This window comes from Cryptomeria japonica, chromosome 2 (assembly GCF_030272615.1).
Source record: "Cryptomeria japonica chromosome 2, Sugi_1.0, whole genome shotgun sequence".
Classification (NCBI taxonomy): domain Eukaryota; kingdom Viridiplantae; phylum Streptophyta; class Pinopsida; order Cupressales; family Cupressaceae; genus Cryptomeria; species Cryptomeria japonica.
Genome location: NC_081406.1, coordinates 272,802,767 through 272,823,597, shown reverse-complemented (window position 1 = coordinate 272,823,597; position 20,831 = coordinate 272,802,767). Strand labels below are relative to the sequence as shown.

Below are 20,831 nucleotides of genomic sequence, written 5' to 3'. Positions count from 1 at the left end.
ACACAAAAGCATCTCTCAACCAAATTATGAGTTTGATATTTAAAGATACTTAGTAGATGTGATGACCCTAATTAATTACATTCTAGTCACTATCTCAAAATAATATATATTTTAAATTTTTTTACTAATCACTTCAATTATAAAATTCAATGTGTAATCATTTTCATAAATATAATACTACTTATTGGTAAACATATAACTAGTGATAATACAAAATCACTGAGATCAACTTATCTGCTTTATACATAAAAATTAAATTGCAATATCTTTATTCTATTTCTTTTTTCGGACTGATTTTTTATTATATTTGAGTCAATTATTTGTACTTTGTATAGCTTCGTTAGACTAGCCTTTTCCAGCACTAATTTTTCAGTTGTAATTTGTATCCTTTATTCTTGTCATCGCTCGTGACACCTTGGGCTTTCCTAAACCGGTGGATTCGTAATCGGTGAATGTAATTGTGGGCTTCTATAACCTCATCCTATATCTTCTCTTGTTCTTTCCGTTTGTAACATCAAATGACTAGATTACAGTCTTCACCCTTCAATAAAAAAACAAAAAATATACTTAATTAGTTGTTTTCTTCACATTTGTATTATTCAGATACTACAGATTTTTTTTCGTTCATATCGATATTAACGTGTATGCTCGACATATGTAGCGTCAATCTTAACATGCTGGATACGAATCTTGAAAAGGATGTTCATGCCTGCAAAAGGGTGGCCAATTGGCGCATTAATCAGCAGTTCCATTGAGCCGGCCATTAACTTGGTGACTTTGTCCCGTTGTCAAACTCACCTGGCTTTTTCCGCCAAACCGCGTGAGTGCTTGTACCGTAGCATTTGTGTCGATTAGTATATACACTTTATACCCACACCATACATCATACAATCTTTTTCTCTCCATTAGTCTAATCTCAGGCAGCTTCCACACAATTATTATATTTTCAACATTTGCAGGCCTAAACACAGGGACAAAATCAAATAACCTATGATTTGAGCTATAAATGTTCTACGAAGATTCGAATTGAACCAGGATAGCCTTCAAGGTCATTGGGAGTTTGCAAACGAGAAAATCTCTACGTTTTGAAGAGTAGAGAAAATGTATGAATTCAAAGGCCATGGATATCCGAACCCGCTGGAACGGGCAAGGTTGGAAGAGAAGAGACAAACGAGGAAAAGAATGATAATAATCTCAATATCTTCCATAGTCTTAGTGGCCATGATTATCGGTGTGGGAATCGGAGTAGTTCAGTCAAGAAACGGGAAAGACGTTACACAGAGTGAGTCACAGAAAACTAGCATGTCCTTAAAGGCCACGTGCGACGCCACACGCTATCCAGACACGTGCGTTTCAAGCCTTTCATCGTACCCTGGCGCCTCCAATGCCAGACCTCAAGATCTCGACTATATTGCAGCGATGGTGGCGCTGGAAAAAGCACAGCAGGCCCACGTCGTTATTTCCAATCTGAGAGAACAAAGCAACGATCCCCGCCAACGTCTGGCGCTTGAGCATTGTGAGGATTTTCTGGATGATACGATCGAGCAGTTAAATAGCTCCAGCCTCCTATTAAAGATTGTCGACCTTCGGTCAATGAAGACAATTAGTGATGTGCAGACATGGCACAGTGCTTCTCTGTCAGATCTTGAGACCTGCAGGGACGGATTTGCAGAGTTGCCGGCAAATGACGTGAAAGCTCAGGTTGAAAGCACCACGCAGAATTTGACTGAGCTGGTCAGCAACTCTCTTGCCATTGTTAACAAAATAGTCGACGTGTTGGGGAAAAATTCTCGTACACGGCGTCTGTTATCCGATGGACTTCCTTCTCACAGGGGTTTCCCGGCATGGGTTTCTGCAGCAGATCGAAAGCTTCTGGAAAGTACAAAAGCCGACCTTGTTGTCGCCGCCGACGGATATGGGGACTACATAAGCATCCAGGATGCAGTGGACGCAGCTCCGGATAAGAGCGATGCCAGATTTGTGATCAGGGTGAAAGCGGGAGTTTATGAGGAGTATGTGACTGTATCCAAGCAGAAAACGATGATCACGATAATCGGTGATGGCATGGGTAACACAATTGTCACTGGGAATAAAAATGTCGTGGACGATGAAACTATAAGCACGATGGACACTGCCACATTCGGTAAGCCAAACTGTGTGATATTAGATTTATTTTTACGTCATCATAGTTATTGAACTGAATTGAATTAGATCAGAATTTATAGAGTCAGGAGAACGAGAACATGGCACCAATTAAAACTACTAATTATACATGCTAAATACCATTTACAATCTTTTCTTAACTAACTGTGCACGATCTGTCTTGAGTGTCTTGGAATGTTTTTGTTTTTTTTAAGAAATATGACTATTAATTTTTAAGTTGAAAAAATACAGAACAATTTTCAAACAGTATTAGCTGTCAGATAATTATATAGAACAAAAATTCGAATAGATTTACTACTAAGTCGTCCACAAATTTCGGAAGAAATCACAAAAGAAGAGTTCACAAAAATAAACTTTACACTTGAATCATTCTAAGAAGCATTAAGGTAGAGATTTCTAATTCATAATATTTTAGTTACAATCAACATTATATATTCATTTAGTTAAGCAATTAGCAACAACATTCTACTTTCTAAAAATATGAATGGAATTGAGGGAATGACAATTTATTTTCCAACCTCTTAGATCACATTGAAATTTTTCCATTAATCAAGAGGGAAACCAAAACCATGAAGTCCATCTCACATATTTCTTTTTTCCAACCTAATTTATGAGATTTCTCCCTTAGCATGAGGAGAACTCAAGCTTAATGCTATGAGATTTCCACAATCCATTCTGTATTCTTTTGAATTTTTCTGGATTCGATTGTGTGTATTTTTTCCATCAACGTTTCGAATCACACTCTATGATTCATCATCACGATGAAAAAGAATCCTAAGGAGATGAATCACGAAGTGTGATTCGAAACGTTGATGTGAAAAAATACACACAATCGAATCCAAAAAAATTCAAATGAATAGAGCTCAAGCTTTCATTTAATTTTGTTATCAATTTCCATAACTCACAAAAATAGATGAATTGACATAGCACTAGAGGAGAGGGTTGTATAGTGGAGTACCCTAACTTCACATCTCCCAAATTTTGTCTTAGATATTTCAAAAAAATTTCAATTTTGTATAGCTGCTTACTTGTTAAGTTTCCCACTTTAAATAATCGATTTCATGTTGACATGGTTAAATATGATGCCACATCACATACCTTTTTTGCCAAGGTGTCCAAACTAGTCCCAAAAAGAAGTTTGACCCATAATTGTACACTAAATTATGTTTTTTGGTGTGCTGATGTGACATCACATATTTGGCTACTTTTTCAATTTTATTGGAATCTTTTTGAGAATAAGTATTGACATGACACTTCCTATGCTCCAGTATTGAACTAATTGTGCCCAACAACCAACCCCAATATTGTATCCTGCTCCATTATAAGACCCTCTCCCCTATCCCTCCCAACTCCACCAATCCCCATAACATTAGAACTATCTTACGAAGTGCCATCAGAATTAATTTTGTAAAATTTCATTATAGAAAAATACTATTTATCCATTCTATTCACCTTATTCAAAGATTAAACCTTAGAATTGAGATTAATGAAAATATTTATATGCCTCAAATTTAACTGTTTAAGATTAGATTGTGAGATGGGAGAATACTACATCTATAGAACATTTAATCATTACTTCGTTTAAGTGCGACTAAAATCTCTTCACAAGTATACCCAATAAAGTGTTTTGCAATGTTAAATTATATTGCACTTGAGTAGATTTATATATATAGAATAGAATTAGATCATGAAGGCTTAAATTTCGCAGTGACTGAATTGCAGCTGTATTTGGAACCGGATTCATAGCTAAAGACATACAGATCCGAAATACTGCGGGCCCAGAAAAGCATCAGGCGGTGGCTCTTCTCGTTGCATCGGACTTTTCAACCTTCTTAAGTTGCAATTTCAGTGCGTACCAAGATACTCTCTATGTACGTAAATATCGGCAATTCTATAGAGATTGCTGGATTTCGGGAACTGTAGATTTCATCTTTGGAGATAGTGTGGTGGTAATTCAGAACTCCACCTTGGTTGCAAGGCGTCCTGGTGAGAACCAGAAGAATGCCCTGACCGCTCAAGGAAGGACTGATCCCAACGAAAACACTGGAATCGTAATCCAAAACTGCCATATTACCGGAGAAGCCGATCTTGTTGCTAACATAGACAGTTTCCCTACTTACCTTGGGAGGCCGTGGAAAAACTTTTCGAGGACAGTGTTCATGTTATCTCAATTAGATGGTCTTATTAATCCTGCTGGCTGGCTTGAATGGGACGGAAATGCTGGACTAAAGACCTTGCAGTACTATGAATATGAGAACTCTGGGCCCGGAGGCGCTACAACACACCGTGTCGATTGGCCTGGACATAAAGTGATCGACACAACCGAGGCTGAAAACTATTCAGTTGAAAACTTTTTAGGCGCTTCGTGGTTGGAGGCGGCTGGGGTTCAACATACCAATGGCTTGACCCCATGAGGATTCATAAATAAATGGTTCAAAATTTGGATTTCATTCAACAATCCATCTTCAAGAAGAGGAAGAGTGAGTGTTTTTAAAGATGAAGATTGAAAAATAAATTGTTGTAATTAATCGTACTAAGCAGATTCGGTTTACAGCACCATTCATTTGGTTTTCATTTGTAACTCATTCCGTTGTGAGGTTGCAATCAAACACTGTTTCATTTATTGAAATTAATGTGACATGTTCAGATTTCAGCTGAAGGTTATGTAATTAACCAAGTGAATTATTTTTACCAAAGGTAAGTTGTCCGAATTTGATGAGATACCCATTAGATCCATAAAAATTTATCCCTTCCAATGTTTTTCGTCTTTTTTAACACTACCTCTTCGTTTGCATCTGTGCCTCGTACTGCTACTTCCTTAAAAGGCTCAGAAGAATCCATTATTTCAGAAAAAAAAAAGATTAATTTTCTTTGCATCTGTCATGTAATTTAATAAATAATAGTCTAACCAAATAAAACAGACCCTTCACAATCAATTGTTAATATCTTTAATGAAACCCGAATTCTCTCTCCCTCCTTACGATAAGGATCTCATTAATAAGGAGAATATTATAACAACGGTGTGATTTCTAGGATTTTGATACGTCATGTATAGGCACCATAAATTGCCCTTTCATGGTTTTAAATTTGTTTTAGTTTAGATATATCTTTTTGGGGGGGGGGTTTCTTTTTTATTATTTTTTCGTTTAGATATATAAGACATCTCTTTCTACTTCTTTTTAATTTAAGAAGGATTTCATTTAGGTCGAAATTTTAGTTGAAGGTTGTTTGAATGGATGCATGGAAATTGTGGACTTAAGGGATGGAGGAAATTACCATGAATAGGATGTGTGGGTTTCACATGAGAAACCTATAAACTAATTATAGACTATATCAAATGTTTCTCTCAAAAGATGTTCACTTTAGGAGCCGTCATTGGATGGACATGGATGTTACTATTTGAAGCATTTGGCTATTATTTTTACCTTTCATGAATTATAACTAGGTGTGAAAGAGTTAGATAGATGGTATACCAAGGAATGGAAGTAGACATTTAAGGCTCTATTTGATCTAATACCCTAAGTGTAGTCTTTCTTCATGATCTACTATAAAATAAATGAGGATAATAATTTCACTATGTATTCTATGACTTAGTTCAAGTATAAACAAGTTTTATGTGTTTAAGCCTTGGTACGCCTCTTTTGAACCTAATTGTAAAATTTGAAAAATAGAGGCATAAATAGAAAATTGCTGCAGAAAAAATCTTAATACAAATACATAAATTATTTTATTTTTCCAACTTAAAAAATGGAGTACATCATGCCTCTGATATAGGTCTTTCTTAGGCTTCTTTATTCTCCTCACAGACTGCATTTCAAGCAATGAGAAATTTATCCTTTTATAGTACTCATAGCCCTTACAATAAACTGTAATCATGTAGATAAAAATGGAGCAAACATTAGTCATTGCAAGAGAAACAAAGCTTATGCCATTGTTAACTAAATTTAAACAAAAATTTAATTTGATCATGCAATTTAAAAATAGGTTACCAATCTAAAAATAAAATTATGCTTGTGGAAGCATAGTGGTTAACATGAGATGCATGGTAGTGACACTCATGCATCACCTCTCAACATACTCCCCCTTGATGTTGAGACTCACAATCTGATCTCGAAACTTTGAAAACTAGATCTTTTCAACTCAATGTGCAACACTTTCATCTAACTCATTTCTCTCCTTCTTGAGAGATCACAAATCCTTCCATTCCTCTCTCTAAAGTAGACTTATGGCACTTCAATTTACCAATCACAAAGAGCAGTCATCAGCCACTTGACTTGGAAATAAAAAAATGGTTTAACCATTGTCTCTTTTAACATTCAAATACTTGACTTATACAACCTTCTAAACATATTCATTAAGTTTTTCCAACAAAATCCATCGATCCAACCATAATCAATTTGCATAGAACCTTTTGTAGATTGTCCATTTCTTTCTCTATTCCAACATGACCTTTCACAATGATTCTTCAACCTTCAAAAAATAAGGGTGAAGATCCCAACAATTCTCCACGTCATATCCTTCTTTGTGCCAATGTGAACATTGAATTCTTTGAGCTATTTTTCTTGAACTTGTAATACTAGCAACATTAGATCTATCTTTTTACCATGTCCACAAAATTCTTTCTTTAGCCTCATAATTAGCTGAATGGGCTCTTGAATTCCTTTCCCATGCTTTCCTAATCCTCTTCCCTTATAACCCATTGTCTACATCATTTTCCAACCAACATTATTTTCAAAACAACCTTTGTTTTTAATATCAAATCTTGTGCCTGCAAAATTTAGAGATTCACACATATCCTTACCTTAAACTTTGTCATCTTCACTCAAACAAACTTTTGGTACATCGTCCATATTAGCTCATTACTGAAGGGAGTGAAACAAATATTTTGTGCCACATGAGACATCAAAGATCTAACTAGTTGATTGAATTGAAGCGTTGTCCTTTCTTTCTTCAATGATTATGACAATATGATTCCATCTTGGTGTCAAGGTTCACAACACCTTTTTTTATCAAAAATTTAGTGCTCATAGTTTCCCCAAATGTATCCATTTTACTGACCACATCTTTGACTCTAACACAATATTGGACTAGGCTTTCCGCTTCTTGCATCCTTGAATTCTTAAATTCTCAATTTAATGTTTGTAGCTTGACAACCTTAACTTGAGCACTACCTTGGTAAGCTTCTTGTAGAGTCTTCCAAGCATCTTTGGCAATTTTTGTTGTTGAAATTCTTAGAAATAAGCTCTTACCAAGAGCTATTTGAATGTGAAACAAAGCTTGACAATTCTTCTTCCTCGCCTCCTTTTGAATGAAACAATTGTGATCCAAATCCTTTACAACATCGACTAACTTGGCCAATTCAGAACCATCATGTTTTGAAGGTGCATGTACTAATTAGGTTTATATGCAATCAATGCAAGAAGACATGGATTCTATTCATAGGTATTCCACTTGAGAGCTCTTATAAATCTTCCACAACATGCATTACATGTTCACCAATATGCTTCCACATGCATAATTTCATTCTTAGATTGATAACATATTTTTAAATTTCATGAGTAGTTTAATTGTTGTTAAAAATGTCTTAACCTTCATTTCTCCTACAATGACTAATGCATGTTATGCATGCTCTATTTTTAGCTACATGATTCTTGTTTATTGTAAGGGCTATGAATTCTCTAAAAGGACAAATTTCTCATTGCTTGAAATGCAAACTATGAAGAGAATAAAGAAGCTTGAGAAAGACCTCTATTTAAGTTATGATGTACTCCACTTTTGAGTTGAACAAATAAAATAATTTTTGTGTTTGTGTTAAGAATTTTTCTACAACAATTTTCTATTTTTTCCTCTAATTTTTTAATTTTACATATGGTATTAGAGAATTATTCAATTTATGTTTTTCTAAATTCAATGATTGATTTTCTTTATTTCAAAATTAAAATTGGATGTTTATGATTTATTTTGTTTCAGATAGTTGATTTAGAGGTAAGGGTTGTCTGTCAAGAAACTACACTGATATAGACTTCGTCATCATAATCCTCATGTAGGTCTAGCTTCCCTACCCTTCATACAACTATGCAATAAATCTAACCTGCAAGCAATTAGAAACCCAATAGGAAAATTCTTACATTTTTCTATGGATACTAAAGAAAATCATCTCACTGCCTTTGTAAAATATTTATTGAAATAGACTAGTAAGGGCCTCCTAGAGTTAATATCTTTGAATAACAACAAATGTTGTTGGCCTCAAATAATAGACCATGTCAATATTTTCCTTATATGTCAAAGTTACTTCAAATATGCTTAGATTTTGATTCATTGTTCATGGTTCATGCAATATTTATAATTCTTTAAATCAGTGGAACAAGAACAATTCTACTTGTTGAGAATAAGACAAACTTCCCTAATATAGTAATGACCCAAATTTTAGTTATATGATTCTCATTGTCTCATTGATCCATTCTAGGACATGTTAATTTTCTCTCACTCAATTGATTAGTGAATTTTGAAGCAAATCCGAAGTGCACCCTCAAGATTTTGGTTGCTTGTGATCAATAAAAGGTCAACCTCTGCAAGTCACAAATTACTTCAATCTCCGATAAAATCTAGTATAGAAATACATATGACCATATATAAGGATGTTCAATTAGTTGTCTACAACATAAGGAATTCTCCAAAAAGACATAGTTAATAGTATTATTACTCTTCACTCACATAATGACATAGATAGGAGTGAGAAAATCCTAGGTCTTGAATATTTTTCATATTTTCTATTATATTAAAGGTAGTATTTCATTATTTCTCTTTTAAAGTATCTAAAATGTTTTCATCTTTTTTTATTTAGTTTCCTTTTTAAAAATATTTAGGGATTCTTTCCCCTCTAGAATAGGCATTAAAGGAGATATGTGTTGTATTAAAAAAACAGCCATATAACCATCCATGATTACACCCTTGAATGAAATATTCTTGATCAAGGCAAGACATAGTCAGAAGTCTATTCATGATGATTTGTAAAGAAACGGTTTCAGCGCATTTATACACTGATGCTCATGCTTCTCCACGATGGTTTAAAAAAATCAAAACGATTAAAGTGTATGATGTGGATAACTTGGTGAGGGTATGACCGACACTTTTAAGTAACTATAAAAAAATGCACATTAGGTAACGAGTAATAAAAAACTCTAAAGAAATTACTAAATTTCTTCATAAATATATTATTTATTAATAAAAATGAGTATGGCTCAAAAGTAAGTTTTCTTTTTTTTTTTTGTACAAGGAGGCGAACCCCATGTGGCTAAGAAAAAGATGCTCAAAACCATAAAGAAGATATGTCCATATACAACACATAAGTTTAGATACTTACAAGCTATCATGCCACACAATTCCCAAAGAAATTTTTTAATCAAAACAAGAGACATCATCAGACACCAAGTCCAAGTCAGACCCATATATGCAAAAGCCATGTTTCCCATCTATTTGTGAATACCTAGAATGATCCAACATCTAGAATGCTTAGATATAATGGATTTAAATAGAAAATAGGGGAGGAGAGTACCATAGAAATCCCCACACAATAGAGGCATAGTATAAAATTCAAACAATCCTTTAACTAGGGCTATGCATTCACAACAAGATGCTTTGAAGACCAACGAAAGCAAACACACGAGATAAAAAAAGACCACCCCCTAACAAAGTTTAAGGAGGGTTACTCCCTTCATTAAATTACATCAATTAACATTCCAAGTCATAGATTTCCTCATTTTAATCCATAGGGAACCACTTTCAACAAAATAGAGATTATGCCAAAAAATTTCCTCAAAAGGTACTTTTATCATGAAGTGAAAGAGGGGCAGTGGAGCAAGGCATTGAATGAGAAAAAATAATATTGAAAAATTCTTTCCCACACATGAAAAAAACTAACACATTTGTTCCAAATGTGTCTCTAATACATGAATTAATTAATCTCTACATGTTTCAAACACTGTTCCCCTAAACAATCGAAAAAATACCTCAAGGAACAAACAATTGATCTAAAGATCTCATTTGATGACTAATGATTAATACCTTTTTCATATAATGAATAGTTAATAATAAGTTCACTAATTAGTAATTGAATGTCAATGAGATATGCCTCACTATATTAAATTGATAATTTTGAACTACTAGCTAAATTTCAAGCAACCAATGGGCAATAATGATTAGTAATCATCAATTTAAAGATTGTCTCGATGCATTCTTAGAGAGAGCCCAAATAATATATTTTTGGTTGGAATTATTCTAGAATATTATTATTTAGTTGTTGATTTCAAGGAAACCTGAAGGATGTGAGATGAAGAAAAGAACACAAGTGGGTCAAAAACATGTTTTAGAGAGATATTTACTTGAAAATGTTCCCTTGTAATTTGTGTAGTTTTAAAGACACACATGATGACAAAAAAAATTATAATTTTGAACTTGAAATAATAAATCGACACATTTGATAATGTAGGTGAAAAATTGAGAGTTTCTTCTATAGTTCTAACAACTCTCAAAATGTTTATTTCCTTAAAAAAATTGCTATGAGGACTATTTTCTTTTTTATAATAAATCTTATTGAACATAAAAGGGAAAAGGGAAAGAAAATGACCTAAATAATGTCAAAATAGTTTGGAGAAATTAAATTCACTAATTAAATCAACTATGTTTCAAGGTGGTGCATTAAACTTTATTGCATATAGTCTAGTGCAAGCATTTAGTATCTTTTCTACTTTATTACTAATGAATGAAAATATAGAATATTTCTAATTTTTGAAAAGGGTTGGCTTTAATTGTGCCCTATTATTCTCATTATTTTTATTTGATGAAAATTTAAGGTTAATGTATCCCTCTTAGAGCTATTAGGTTTCATTATGTTATAGAAGTGCATATTATCCTTCGTACCAAAAATAGTTTTTGGGAAAAGTTCTATCCACTTGTTCTCGAATTTGTATCATTAATTTAGGATGTTATTTCTTAACTCAATTCTTCCAACATCTATACCTATTATATGAGTGTAAACATAAAACTAGCATACCCATGCTAGTTGCCATTTAATTTTGGATCCATTTGGAAACAATTTCTTAATACAACTACATATCAACATATGGCCCTGCCTATGACCCCAATCTATTTGTTGACCTTATTGTTATTGCCTCCAATTGTGGAGAATATATCATGCCTCATTTAGGTTCTAAAATGCCCATTAAGAAAAACCGTACTAGAATGGCCAAATTTAAGGCCATTGCTGGCACCAAAAAAGATCAGGATGTGGGTACTAAAGTTGAATTACAACACAATGTGGTTAATGAGATAGAAAATGATTTTGGTTTTGAGTCTCTTTCCTCGAAGGATTCAGATTCCTTAGATGCTTTGGGATTAGATTTGTCCCTTGCTAAAATAGATTGTAACTCTAGCCCTCCCCCCTCAAACCCTCCCTTCTGTGATACTCCCAACCCTCAAAGCACCACCTCGACACTGGCTAAAATTGTGAAGGACCTACATGATGATGTTCAAAGACATGAAGAGTTTATTAAGTTTCTCTTTGTTCACATGAATCTCACCATTATGAAGATCAATTAGCTGGAGAAAGTGGTTGATGCTAAGGCTAGGCCAACACTTGGGTGGATGATTTGGATGAGGACAGGGTTTGAAAAACTACCAGTGATCTTGTTAGCATGATTGGGTAGTGGAAAATGATTGGTAGAAAGATTGATGATTTTGATTCCAAGATCAAGATGGCAGTTAGCAAGCTTGAGTTGGAAGAGGTTAAGAAAATCCATGAGGCCCTCAAAATGCAAATTGATGAGGTCAATGTTGCTTGCAGAAATATGGCTAGCAAGCACAATGCCTCCCTAAAGGCCATCCATGACTAAATGGAAAGGCGAATGACAAAGAAAAGAATACACATGAAGTCCCTAGCCACAGGATCTAGCCCCATTGCTTCAATGGTTAAAACCACTCCTAACTCCATGCTCATCTCCTCTAGCTCTAGGAATGGTTCGAGTAAAAAAGTGTCTTTTTCTGATAAAGTGCTTAGTTTGTGCCAAGATTGGTAGGAAAGAGGTACCTCCATGTAGTAGACCATCACAATGTGTTTGTGTTAGGTATTTGTTTAGTTTTATAGTCTTCTTGGTTTTTTCGATATTTGGTGGTCTTTTAGTTTAGTTGTCAGTTCTCTTTTTGCCTTGGTAGGTTTTTGCTATGCTTTGGTGGGGGGGTTGTTTTTCTGGTTGTGCATCCCTCATGTTCTCTTGATGTTGCCATGTGAATATGTAAGGTACAGGACTATCCTGCATTTACTAATCAAAACATATGGCCCTAAGTTTAGCTACTTCCCCAATCATTTTTACCATCATTTACTCAACCTACACCCATTACTACAAACATTACTACACATCCCTCTTAAGCATATTCTATTTTTACTTATTCTCATATATCCATCTTATTTATTAGTTCTAATTTCTATATACTTATTCCTCAAAATTATGACATTTTTTCCATGAATTATTTTTTTGTCATGCATGATTTCATGTAATGTGGATCCAACAATAAAATTTGTTGATGAATTGTAATGTCCTTGTATTTAAGGATGTTCATTTAAGAATTAGTTCATATTCAATAACCATTTAAATTCTCATGTCATAAATATAGAAACACTTGAGTTGGAACACTAAATGAAATGTATCTGCTTCATAATTGTAAGAATTTGCCAAGATCTAGAGGCAATGGAAAGCACAAATAACAGAGAACAAAACGTGAAAAGAAAAAATTATATTCCTATCAATGATGCAAAATACTAATCAACGGGATCATCAAGCATTACATAAAATGAATATGAACCTGCTTATATAGGAAATGCTATATGGATATGTGAGCACATAAACATGACATGTGGATCAATAAGAAACAAGGGTAGGTAGGAAATAGGTGTGGTAGGTAGGAGAAACAATAAAATATTCCACATGAGGTGGATCACCCACTGAAGGTGGAATTATCACTCCACAATAAGTGGATATGATAGTGTAGTAACAATATCACACCATAAAAGATGGAAATTCTCCTACACACACTATCTCAATGTGGCACAAACACCCAAGTGTCTCATACCCAAACTACTATGGTATGCATGTACCTAAGTAAACTTAAGTAAGGTGTAATAATATCCAAGATGAATAATTAATTACACCAACAATAATCCACATCATACAATAGTTTCACACTTATTTGTTGATTTCCAACACTTGCCAAGGTTGTAAACTTGATCATTTTAGGGGGTTGACCTCAAAAGACTTGACCCAAGTAATGTGGTAGCCTCCCAAGGTATTTTACAAACCAAGAAACAAAAATATGTACAATAGCAAGTTAGATCCTTACAATATAAAATAGAACCACACGTTGTAAACTTGATCTAGTGTCATGAAACCAACTTAGAAATAATTATTATGTAGAATAAAAAATAAAAAATTATATCCAAATTCTCTACTTTTTTTAATTTTAAAACAAATAAATTTTATATAAAATCAAATTTAATTGAATTATTTTTATAATTAAATATATTATTTTAACAATTAAATTTTTAATTAACATTTACGGTTCAACTATCAATTCCAAAAACTAATTTCCAACATTAGAAAAAGTGTTTTCCTTTACGATAAGTTTGTTAAAGAATATTGTGAAACAAAGGATTCGCAAGCCAAGAAAATTGCTCTACACCAAACACGGGCAATTCTTCAGTGTAAGCAAGTGCCTTGAAGCCCTTCTCCTACCATTTAATGCCTCAATTAAGATATAGTTTTTCTTAGACAGTTCCATATGGTACAAATTTAATGGGATACCATTTTCAAGAAATTCGTTGTGGATACATTCAAGACTATAACAGCTACAATCACAAGGTTAAAACGTAACCGGCTATGGAAAGGAATTTAGATAAGTAATTCTCAAATGTGAAACACGAATTTTGAGATAGACAACTTTGAAGGATTCCAACGTTTAACAGAATGATACTATTTTAATGCCTCAACGACAAGGTGTGATTTGTGGTGTTTGCACTGAAGGTAGTGGGCGTGTAGCACATACATTACGTAATGCAGGCAGGTCGAAAAGCGGTGGAACACGGCTAAAATCGTTGCATGGGGAAGGCATTAACTTGTATCAGTGACGTCTGCCTCATTTTGTGAACCGTTTTCGCTGCTGAATCATCTTATTCTATTAATCTATACCCTTTGACCTCCTCTCACCTCCTCTCATTAAGATAGCCCTAACTTCAACTCAAAGGGCAAGTCAGAACGCGGTGTCGGGTAAAATAATATTTTAAAATACAGTAATCATCTGACTGAATCAGTAATACCCAGTAATCAACGATTAGCCATTGAAAATGTCAGGGCGCTCGGCATATAATCGATGTGAGCTTGGATTTTCTTTCGTGTTACACAGGGAGCTCTTCTTTAACACTGAGTTATAGCCTGGAGAAGAAGAAGTCAAGAAGCGAGATGGATTCATTCATAGACTACGGCGAAGTGGATCCCCTCCATCAAATGAGTTTAGAAGCCAGAAGGAAGACAAGAAGAAGAATCATTATAATCTCCATTTGTTCCTTGGTTTTGGTAGCTATAATTGCATCTCTTGCAGTTGCAGTGGTTCGATATAAAAGCAAAAGCAATGGTGAAGTGCCCGACCAAACGCAAACATCCAGCAAGCTCATGACAGCCGTTTGTAATGTCACGCTCCATCAAGAGAAGTGCATTTCAAGCCTATCATCGTACCCTGGCTCCTCTAAGCTAGGTCTCAAGGATCTCGTTGATGTTACAGTGGTGGTAGCGTTAAGGGAAGCACAAAACGTCCTCCCTCTGGTCTCTAATCTCCCACAAGAAATCACTGATCCAGTCCAACAACAAGCGCTCAATGACTGTGAGGAATTAATAAACCAAACTATAGATCAGTTAAGTAGTTCTAATGATGTCTTGAAGAATTTCAATTTCAATTCATTGATTGAACCGTCAGGTGATGCACCCACTTGGCTCAGTGCTGCGCTCACAAATCTGGACACCTGTGTTGACGGCTTGGTCAACAACAGTTCAAGTCAAGCTAAAGCTCAGATGCAGAGCATGTTGCAAAATCTGACAGAGTTGACCAGCAATTCTCTGGCTATTATTAGTAATATTGCAAATTTGCTAGGAAAGGTAAAGATATCTTTCCCTACCCGACGTCTGTTGACAGATAATTTTTGCCTTGTCGCAGACGGGTTTCCAGCGTGGGTGTCTGCAAAGGAGCGAAGGCTTTTACAGAGTAACGTAACATCTAATGTGATTGTGGCTCAAGATGGGTCTGGAAATTACAAAACGATTCAGGAGGCAGTGGACGCAGCCCCTGATAATAGCAAGGTAAGATATATTATCAAGGTGAAAGAAGGAATTTACCAAGAGTATGTGAAAGTGAACAAAAGGAAGACAATGTTGATGCTAGTCGGTGATGGAATGGATAAAACAATTGTTACTGGGAGTAAGAGCTTTGTGGGCGGCACACCTACGTATAGTACTGCAACATTTGGTAATATTCAATTGTTATTTTCTGGATTTTCATTGTTATATATATATATATAGTTTTAGACGTGTCTTTTATACATTTTAGTTTTTATACTAAGCATTTAGGTCCATTTTACATAATGGATAGATAGAATTTTTTATTTAATATAAGTTTTCAACCTTGGTTTATTTATTATTTTAATCTGTTGGTTTCCTCTGTCACTGTTGTAGTTGTTTTCATATCGGTCTTTTATTCATTGTTTAATTATTTATTTATTAATGTATTTAGTTATATGTTTACTTTGCAATATTTCTTAAATTTTAAATCTCTCTTGTTTCTTTGTTACTGTCTTTTATTCATCATTTTATTATTTATTATTATATTTAGTTATAAGTTTATTTCACAATATTTATTAAATTTTAAGTCTTTCTTATTGATTACTATTGAGTATATAAAATTGTAATTTCTATTTATGACCCTCTTTTTTTATGATTCAATCTTATATTTATAATTTTAATTCTTCATTCATTCATGTTTATTTATATTTTATATTTATGTATCACAATTGTTTTATTTTACAGTTCTTAGATATCTCAAAGGTTTTATTTAATTATTTTTTATTTTTGTCCTTCTTTGTTTTTTTTGCTTAACTCACTGAGTTAGTAGGTGTACAAATATTATTTCATTTTTACCAACTTGTTTGTTTAAAATTTTGGTATTTTTATTCTCTTCATTTGATGTCTGATTCTTAATGTTTACTCCTCTCTCCTCTCATCCTTTCAGTTCCTTTTTCATTCAGTCTCAGAGCTGCAATTATCTTAGATCTTCTTAGAACTCTCTTTTTCTAATCATTGATCACAAAATATGATTCAAAATGTAGATATTAAAAATCTCATATACACTCACATCCAGAAATAACAAATAATTATAAAAATCTTATAATATTAAACTCCCTTTTTCTAATGATGAATCACAAAATATGATTCAAAACGTAGATATTAAAAATCTCATATACACTCACAGCCAGAGATAACAAATAATTATAAAAAACTTATAATATTAAACATTTGATAAGCTAAGAAATACATATGCTCTTTAATTTGATAGCCTGGAGAAACGAAAATCTGTATTCTTTGATATAGAAAAGAATATTTAAAAAGCGTTGCAGTAATATCATTTTCTTTGAATGTTCCATAGTTCCATTGAAATTTTTCAAGAATCTGAGACTAGATCTTGTTTATAGAATGATGTTTCTAGGGTATTATGAAAACCTCTGACTGAATTTAAACTTTAACTGAAATGCAGCTGTGGATGGAGCAGGATTTATTGCTAAAGACATACAATTCAGAAACAGTGCAGGCCCATCTAACCATCAAGCTGTGGCTCTTCGAGTTACATCGGACAAGTCGCTTTTCCTGAGTTGCAACATCAGCGCCTACCAAGACACTCTCTACACACATTCTCAACGCCAATTTTACAAGAATTGCTACATTTCGGGTACAGTAGATTTCATCTTTGGAAATGCTGCTGTTGTGTTTCAGAGTTGCACCGTTTCTGCTAGAGTGCCGATTGGAAGCCAAAAAAATACTATCACAGCTCAAGGGAGAACAGATCCCAACCAGAATACTGGAATCTCCATCCAGAACTGCAAAATCTCAGGAGAGGCCGATCTGATTGCCTCCATTGCCACTTTTCCTACTTACCTTGGGAGGCCGTTGAAATTGTATTCGCGGACAGTTATCATGCTTTCTGAACTGGGTGATATCATCAATCCTGCAGGCTGGCTAGAATGGGACGCAGATTTTGCATTGAGCACTTTGTATTATGCTGAATATCAGAATTCTGGTGCTGGAGCTGTAGTCAACGGCCGTGTAACGTGGCCTGGGTATAAAGTAATCACCGATGAAAATGAAGCAAAGAAATTTACAGTTGGGGAATTTATAGGTACTTCGTGGTTGAAGGCGACGGGGATTCCCTTTGCCGAAGGTTTAACCGCATGATGTAAGCAAGGCTTGACATGCGAGCGTTGCGGTAGGGTCAGTCTTAAATCTTATATATTAAGCAATATATTAAGTCTAAAGAATATTAGTCAATTTTGAGTGTTTAACACTTTAAAGTCTAGAAGTGTATTTTTAGTGTAACCACATACCTTGAACAACATATTAAACCTAGAAAACACCAGTCAACTCTCAATGTTTAATACTTTTAAGTCTAGAAGTGTATGCTTAGTGTGTGTGGCTTAAGCCATTCCTCGTGGTAGACATCTGCATTTTGTCATTGGCGATTTCATTTACGTTGGTAGGAGTGATCTCATGTCCTCTTCCTTAAAATGTCTAATTATATTTATTTAATAGATATTTATTCATCAAAAAAAATAAAAGTTTAGTCAATTATTATTTTATTGTGATCTGTATTAATTATTATGTTCATAAGTGTCCACAATAGTTGCAGTTTCTATAGAATATTAGTGAGAATTCATGAAAGAAAAATAAAAAGCAAGGATAAGCATAAAAATTGAAAATGTAGTTTCAATGATCCTTATGCACCAACTTTCTTTCTTTATTTGGTTTGGATTTCACTCTATCTAACAGGTCAATTGTGCTAATGACTAATATAATTTAAATGGAATAATGAAAAACTAATATCTATCATACATAAATTTTCCTAAATATAAGCATGTTAGTTTATTATCCACTCCTTGTATGTATATCCATAGTATATTATGGGGATTATTTTATTAGATAGTATTAAATTTGATAATAAGTATATAAGTGTCATAATTTTATATGGATTATGTTTATAATTTATTTTTTGGTTTTCTATAGCTATTTTTTATTGTTTTGGTTATATTTGATGGTACATATTTGATAATGATAATTTTATACTTGTAAATTTAAATCATAAATTTATTCAATTTGAAATTCAAAATAAAATTTACAAATTCTATTCTATTAGTGATTGTCACCCAGACTAATTCATGCTTATATTCATATGTGTGTTTTGTTGCATTTAAATATGTCAATTTTCTTATTTCAAATTTTTTTGGAAGGTAAAACAAGAATCTAGGTCAAATACTGTATAGAAGTGTCTATTCTACATTGTCTACTCATGACATCATACGATTTCTTATTGCATGTGCTCAAAACCGTAAAACTAGTTCAACTAAACATTTAACTAATGAGAACTTTATCCTCGCAATTCAACAAAATTTTAAAGGTTTTCATAAAAACTAGTAACCCTTACAACAACTTGGACATCAAAATCAAGGTAAGTAATTTTCAGTAGTCCATTGTTTTGTGCAAACCATCACCTAGGGTCTTCTTCTCAACTTCGTTCCATAACTCATTTCCTCTATTATCCTGATTATTGCTTTTATCCATTTCATTTCCAACAATCAAAATACCCTTCTCCTATTTACTAATAATTGCCCTTTTCTTAATTTTGATTTCCTTTATTTCATAAAGGACTCATTCTATAAGCCTAGAGAAATAAATGGCACCATTGCGTGCTATGGCTATAATATCATCAAGGTATTCCTGAAAAAAATTCAATATAGTGAGAATCCTCATTACTGTCCAAAGAGAAAAAGGGTCTCCCTTCTTTGTCTATGGTAGGGTAGGAGGTATAAGAATCACTACCAGCAGGGGACTCCAAAGTCACCACTTTCTTAGAGGTAGGGGGAATTCGTTTTCACTTTAGATTTCCCTATATCCATAGCAGGGAATGGAGACTTCTTCTTTACCTTAGATTTCCCTTTCTCAGAAACAAGGGATTTCCTTTTAGCCCTAGGATATCATTTCTTCTTATGTGGTTCAAACTTTGAATCATCGATCTCTGTGTTCCACTCCTCCTCTTCCAAGTAACTAGTTCCCACTTCATCATCATCTTAAACCGAAATAGGAGAAAGATTGGATGAGCAAGTCATTGAAGTCAGAGATTTAAAATACTCATAGATTAACAAAAGTAAACCCTCATGAAGGACAAGGTTCTTCTTAGGGTTCTTTCTAGGTTCCCTAATAGTGGCATTCAAGGAAGACAACAAAAAAAAAGGGAAATCGACTCTAACCTTGTGCCTGAGGTGATTTAGGAGCACGAAGTGATGACCAAAAGCCCTTGTGAAGTGCCCATCTAGAGTAATTTGTTGCATGATAACTTTCAGGACTTCATGCCAAACATATTGATTTGAGACGTTTCATAGCTACTTTTGGACACTTTAACCAATTTCTCTCTCTCCTTGTCTTCTTTTGGAAATTTTTTTGCCACCATATCTGAGGATTTCCTATCCGTGAAAAACTTAAGGCCATTTGTGGAAAGGCTAGTGACCTCTAAAACCAAGTTCTCATGAATGGTGAATTTATTGCCAAAGGGGGAAAATTTTCCTTCTTTCCATCCCTTTGCAAACATCTTCATAAGCTTGGGGTCCCAACCATGGAGTTTTTAAATATACAACGTTAACCCTTGTTGGTGTAATTAATTATTCATGTTGGATATAATTGCACTTTACTTAAGTTTACTTATGTACATGCACCACATTGTAGTTTGCATATGAGACACTTCGGGAGATGTGCATACATTGGGACTGTGTATGTAGGAGAATTTCCACCTTTTATGGTGTGATCTTGTTGTTACTTTATCATATCCACTTATTGTGGAGTGATAATTCCACCTTTGGTGGGTGATCCACCTCATGTGGAATATTTTACTATTTCTCCTACATTGTATGGAACAACAACAACGATTGATCTATTGATGAGAATAAAGTTTATTCTTGTCCTATATTTTGTCTCTCTATTTGTGCTTTCCACTGCCTCTAGATCTTGGCAAAATCTCACATGGTATCAAAGCGTAAGTCATTTTTTTTTTTTTTTAATTTAGAAGTTTTTAAAATTATAATTTTTTAGGTAATTTTTTTAATTTAAATAAAAATTTTAAATATTTCTCTTTTAAATAAAAAAAACTTTTTCGAAGTTTTTTCTTTAATAAATTTTTATTAAATTTTTTTAATATCAATTTTTTTTTTTTTAAATGACATATGCCTTTTTTAATTTTTTCTTTATTATTTTTTAATAAAGTTTTTTTGGGGGGCATTTTAATAAATTGTTTTTATTAAACTTTTAATTAAGTTTTTA

General features: G+C 33.6%; 2 protein-coding genes across 2 annotated transcripts; both read left to right on the top strand.

Annotated features, from left to right (window-relative positions):
- Window positions 1–1,101: 1,101 nt before the first annotated feature.
- Window positions 1,102–4,577, top strand: LOC131030518 (pectinesterase-like). The gene is made up of 2 exons (XM_057961369.2): window positions 1,102–2,143; window positions 3,886–4,577. Exons 1-2 carry the CDS (start codon window positions 1,102–1,104, stop codon window positions 4,575–4,577), a joined length of 1,734 nt encoding a protein of 577 aa, XP_057817352.2.
- Window positions 4,578–11,403: 6,826 nt separating this feature from the next.
- On the top strand, window positions 11,404–17,702 carry LOC131030517 (pectinesterase-like). Its single transcript, XM_057961368.1, has 3 exons — window positions 11,404–11,584; window positions 14,614–15,726; window positions 17,008–17,702. Exons 1-3 carry the CDS (start codon window positions 11,404–11,406, stop codon window positions 17,700–17,702), a joined length of 1,989 nt encoding a protein of 662 aa, XP_057817351.1.
- The last annotated feature ends 3,129 nt before the right edge of the window (window positions 17,703–20,831 follow it).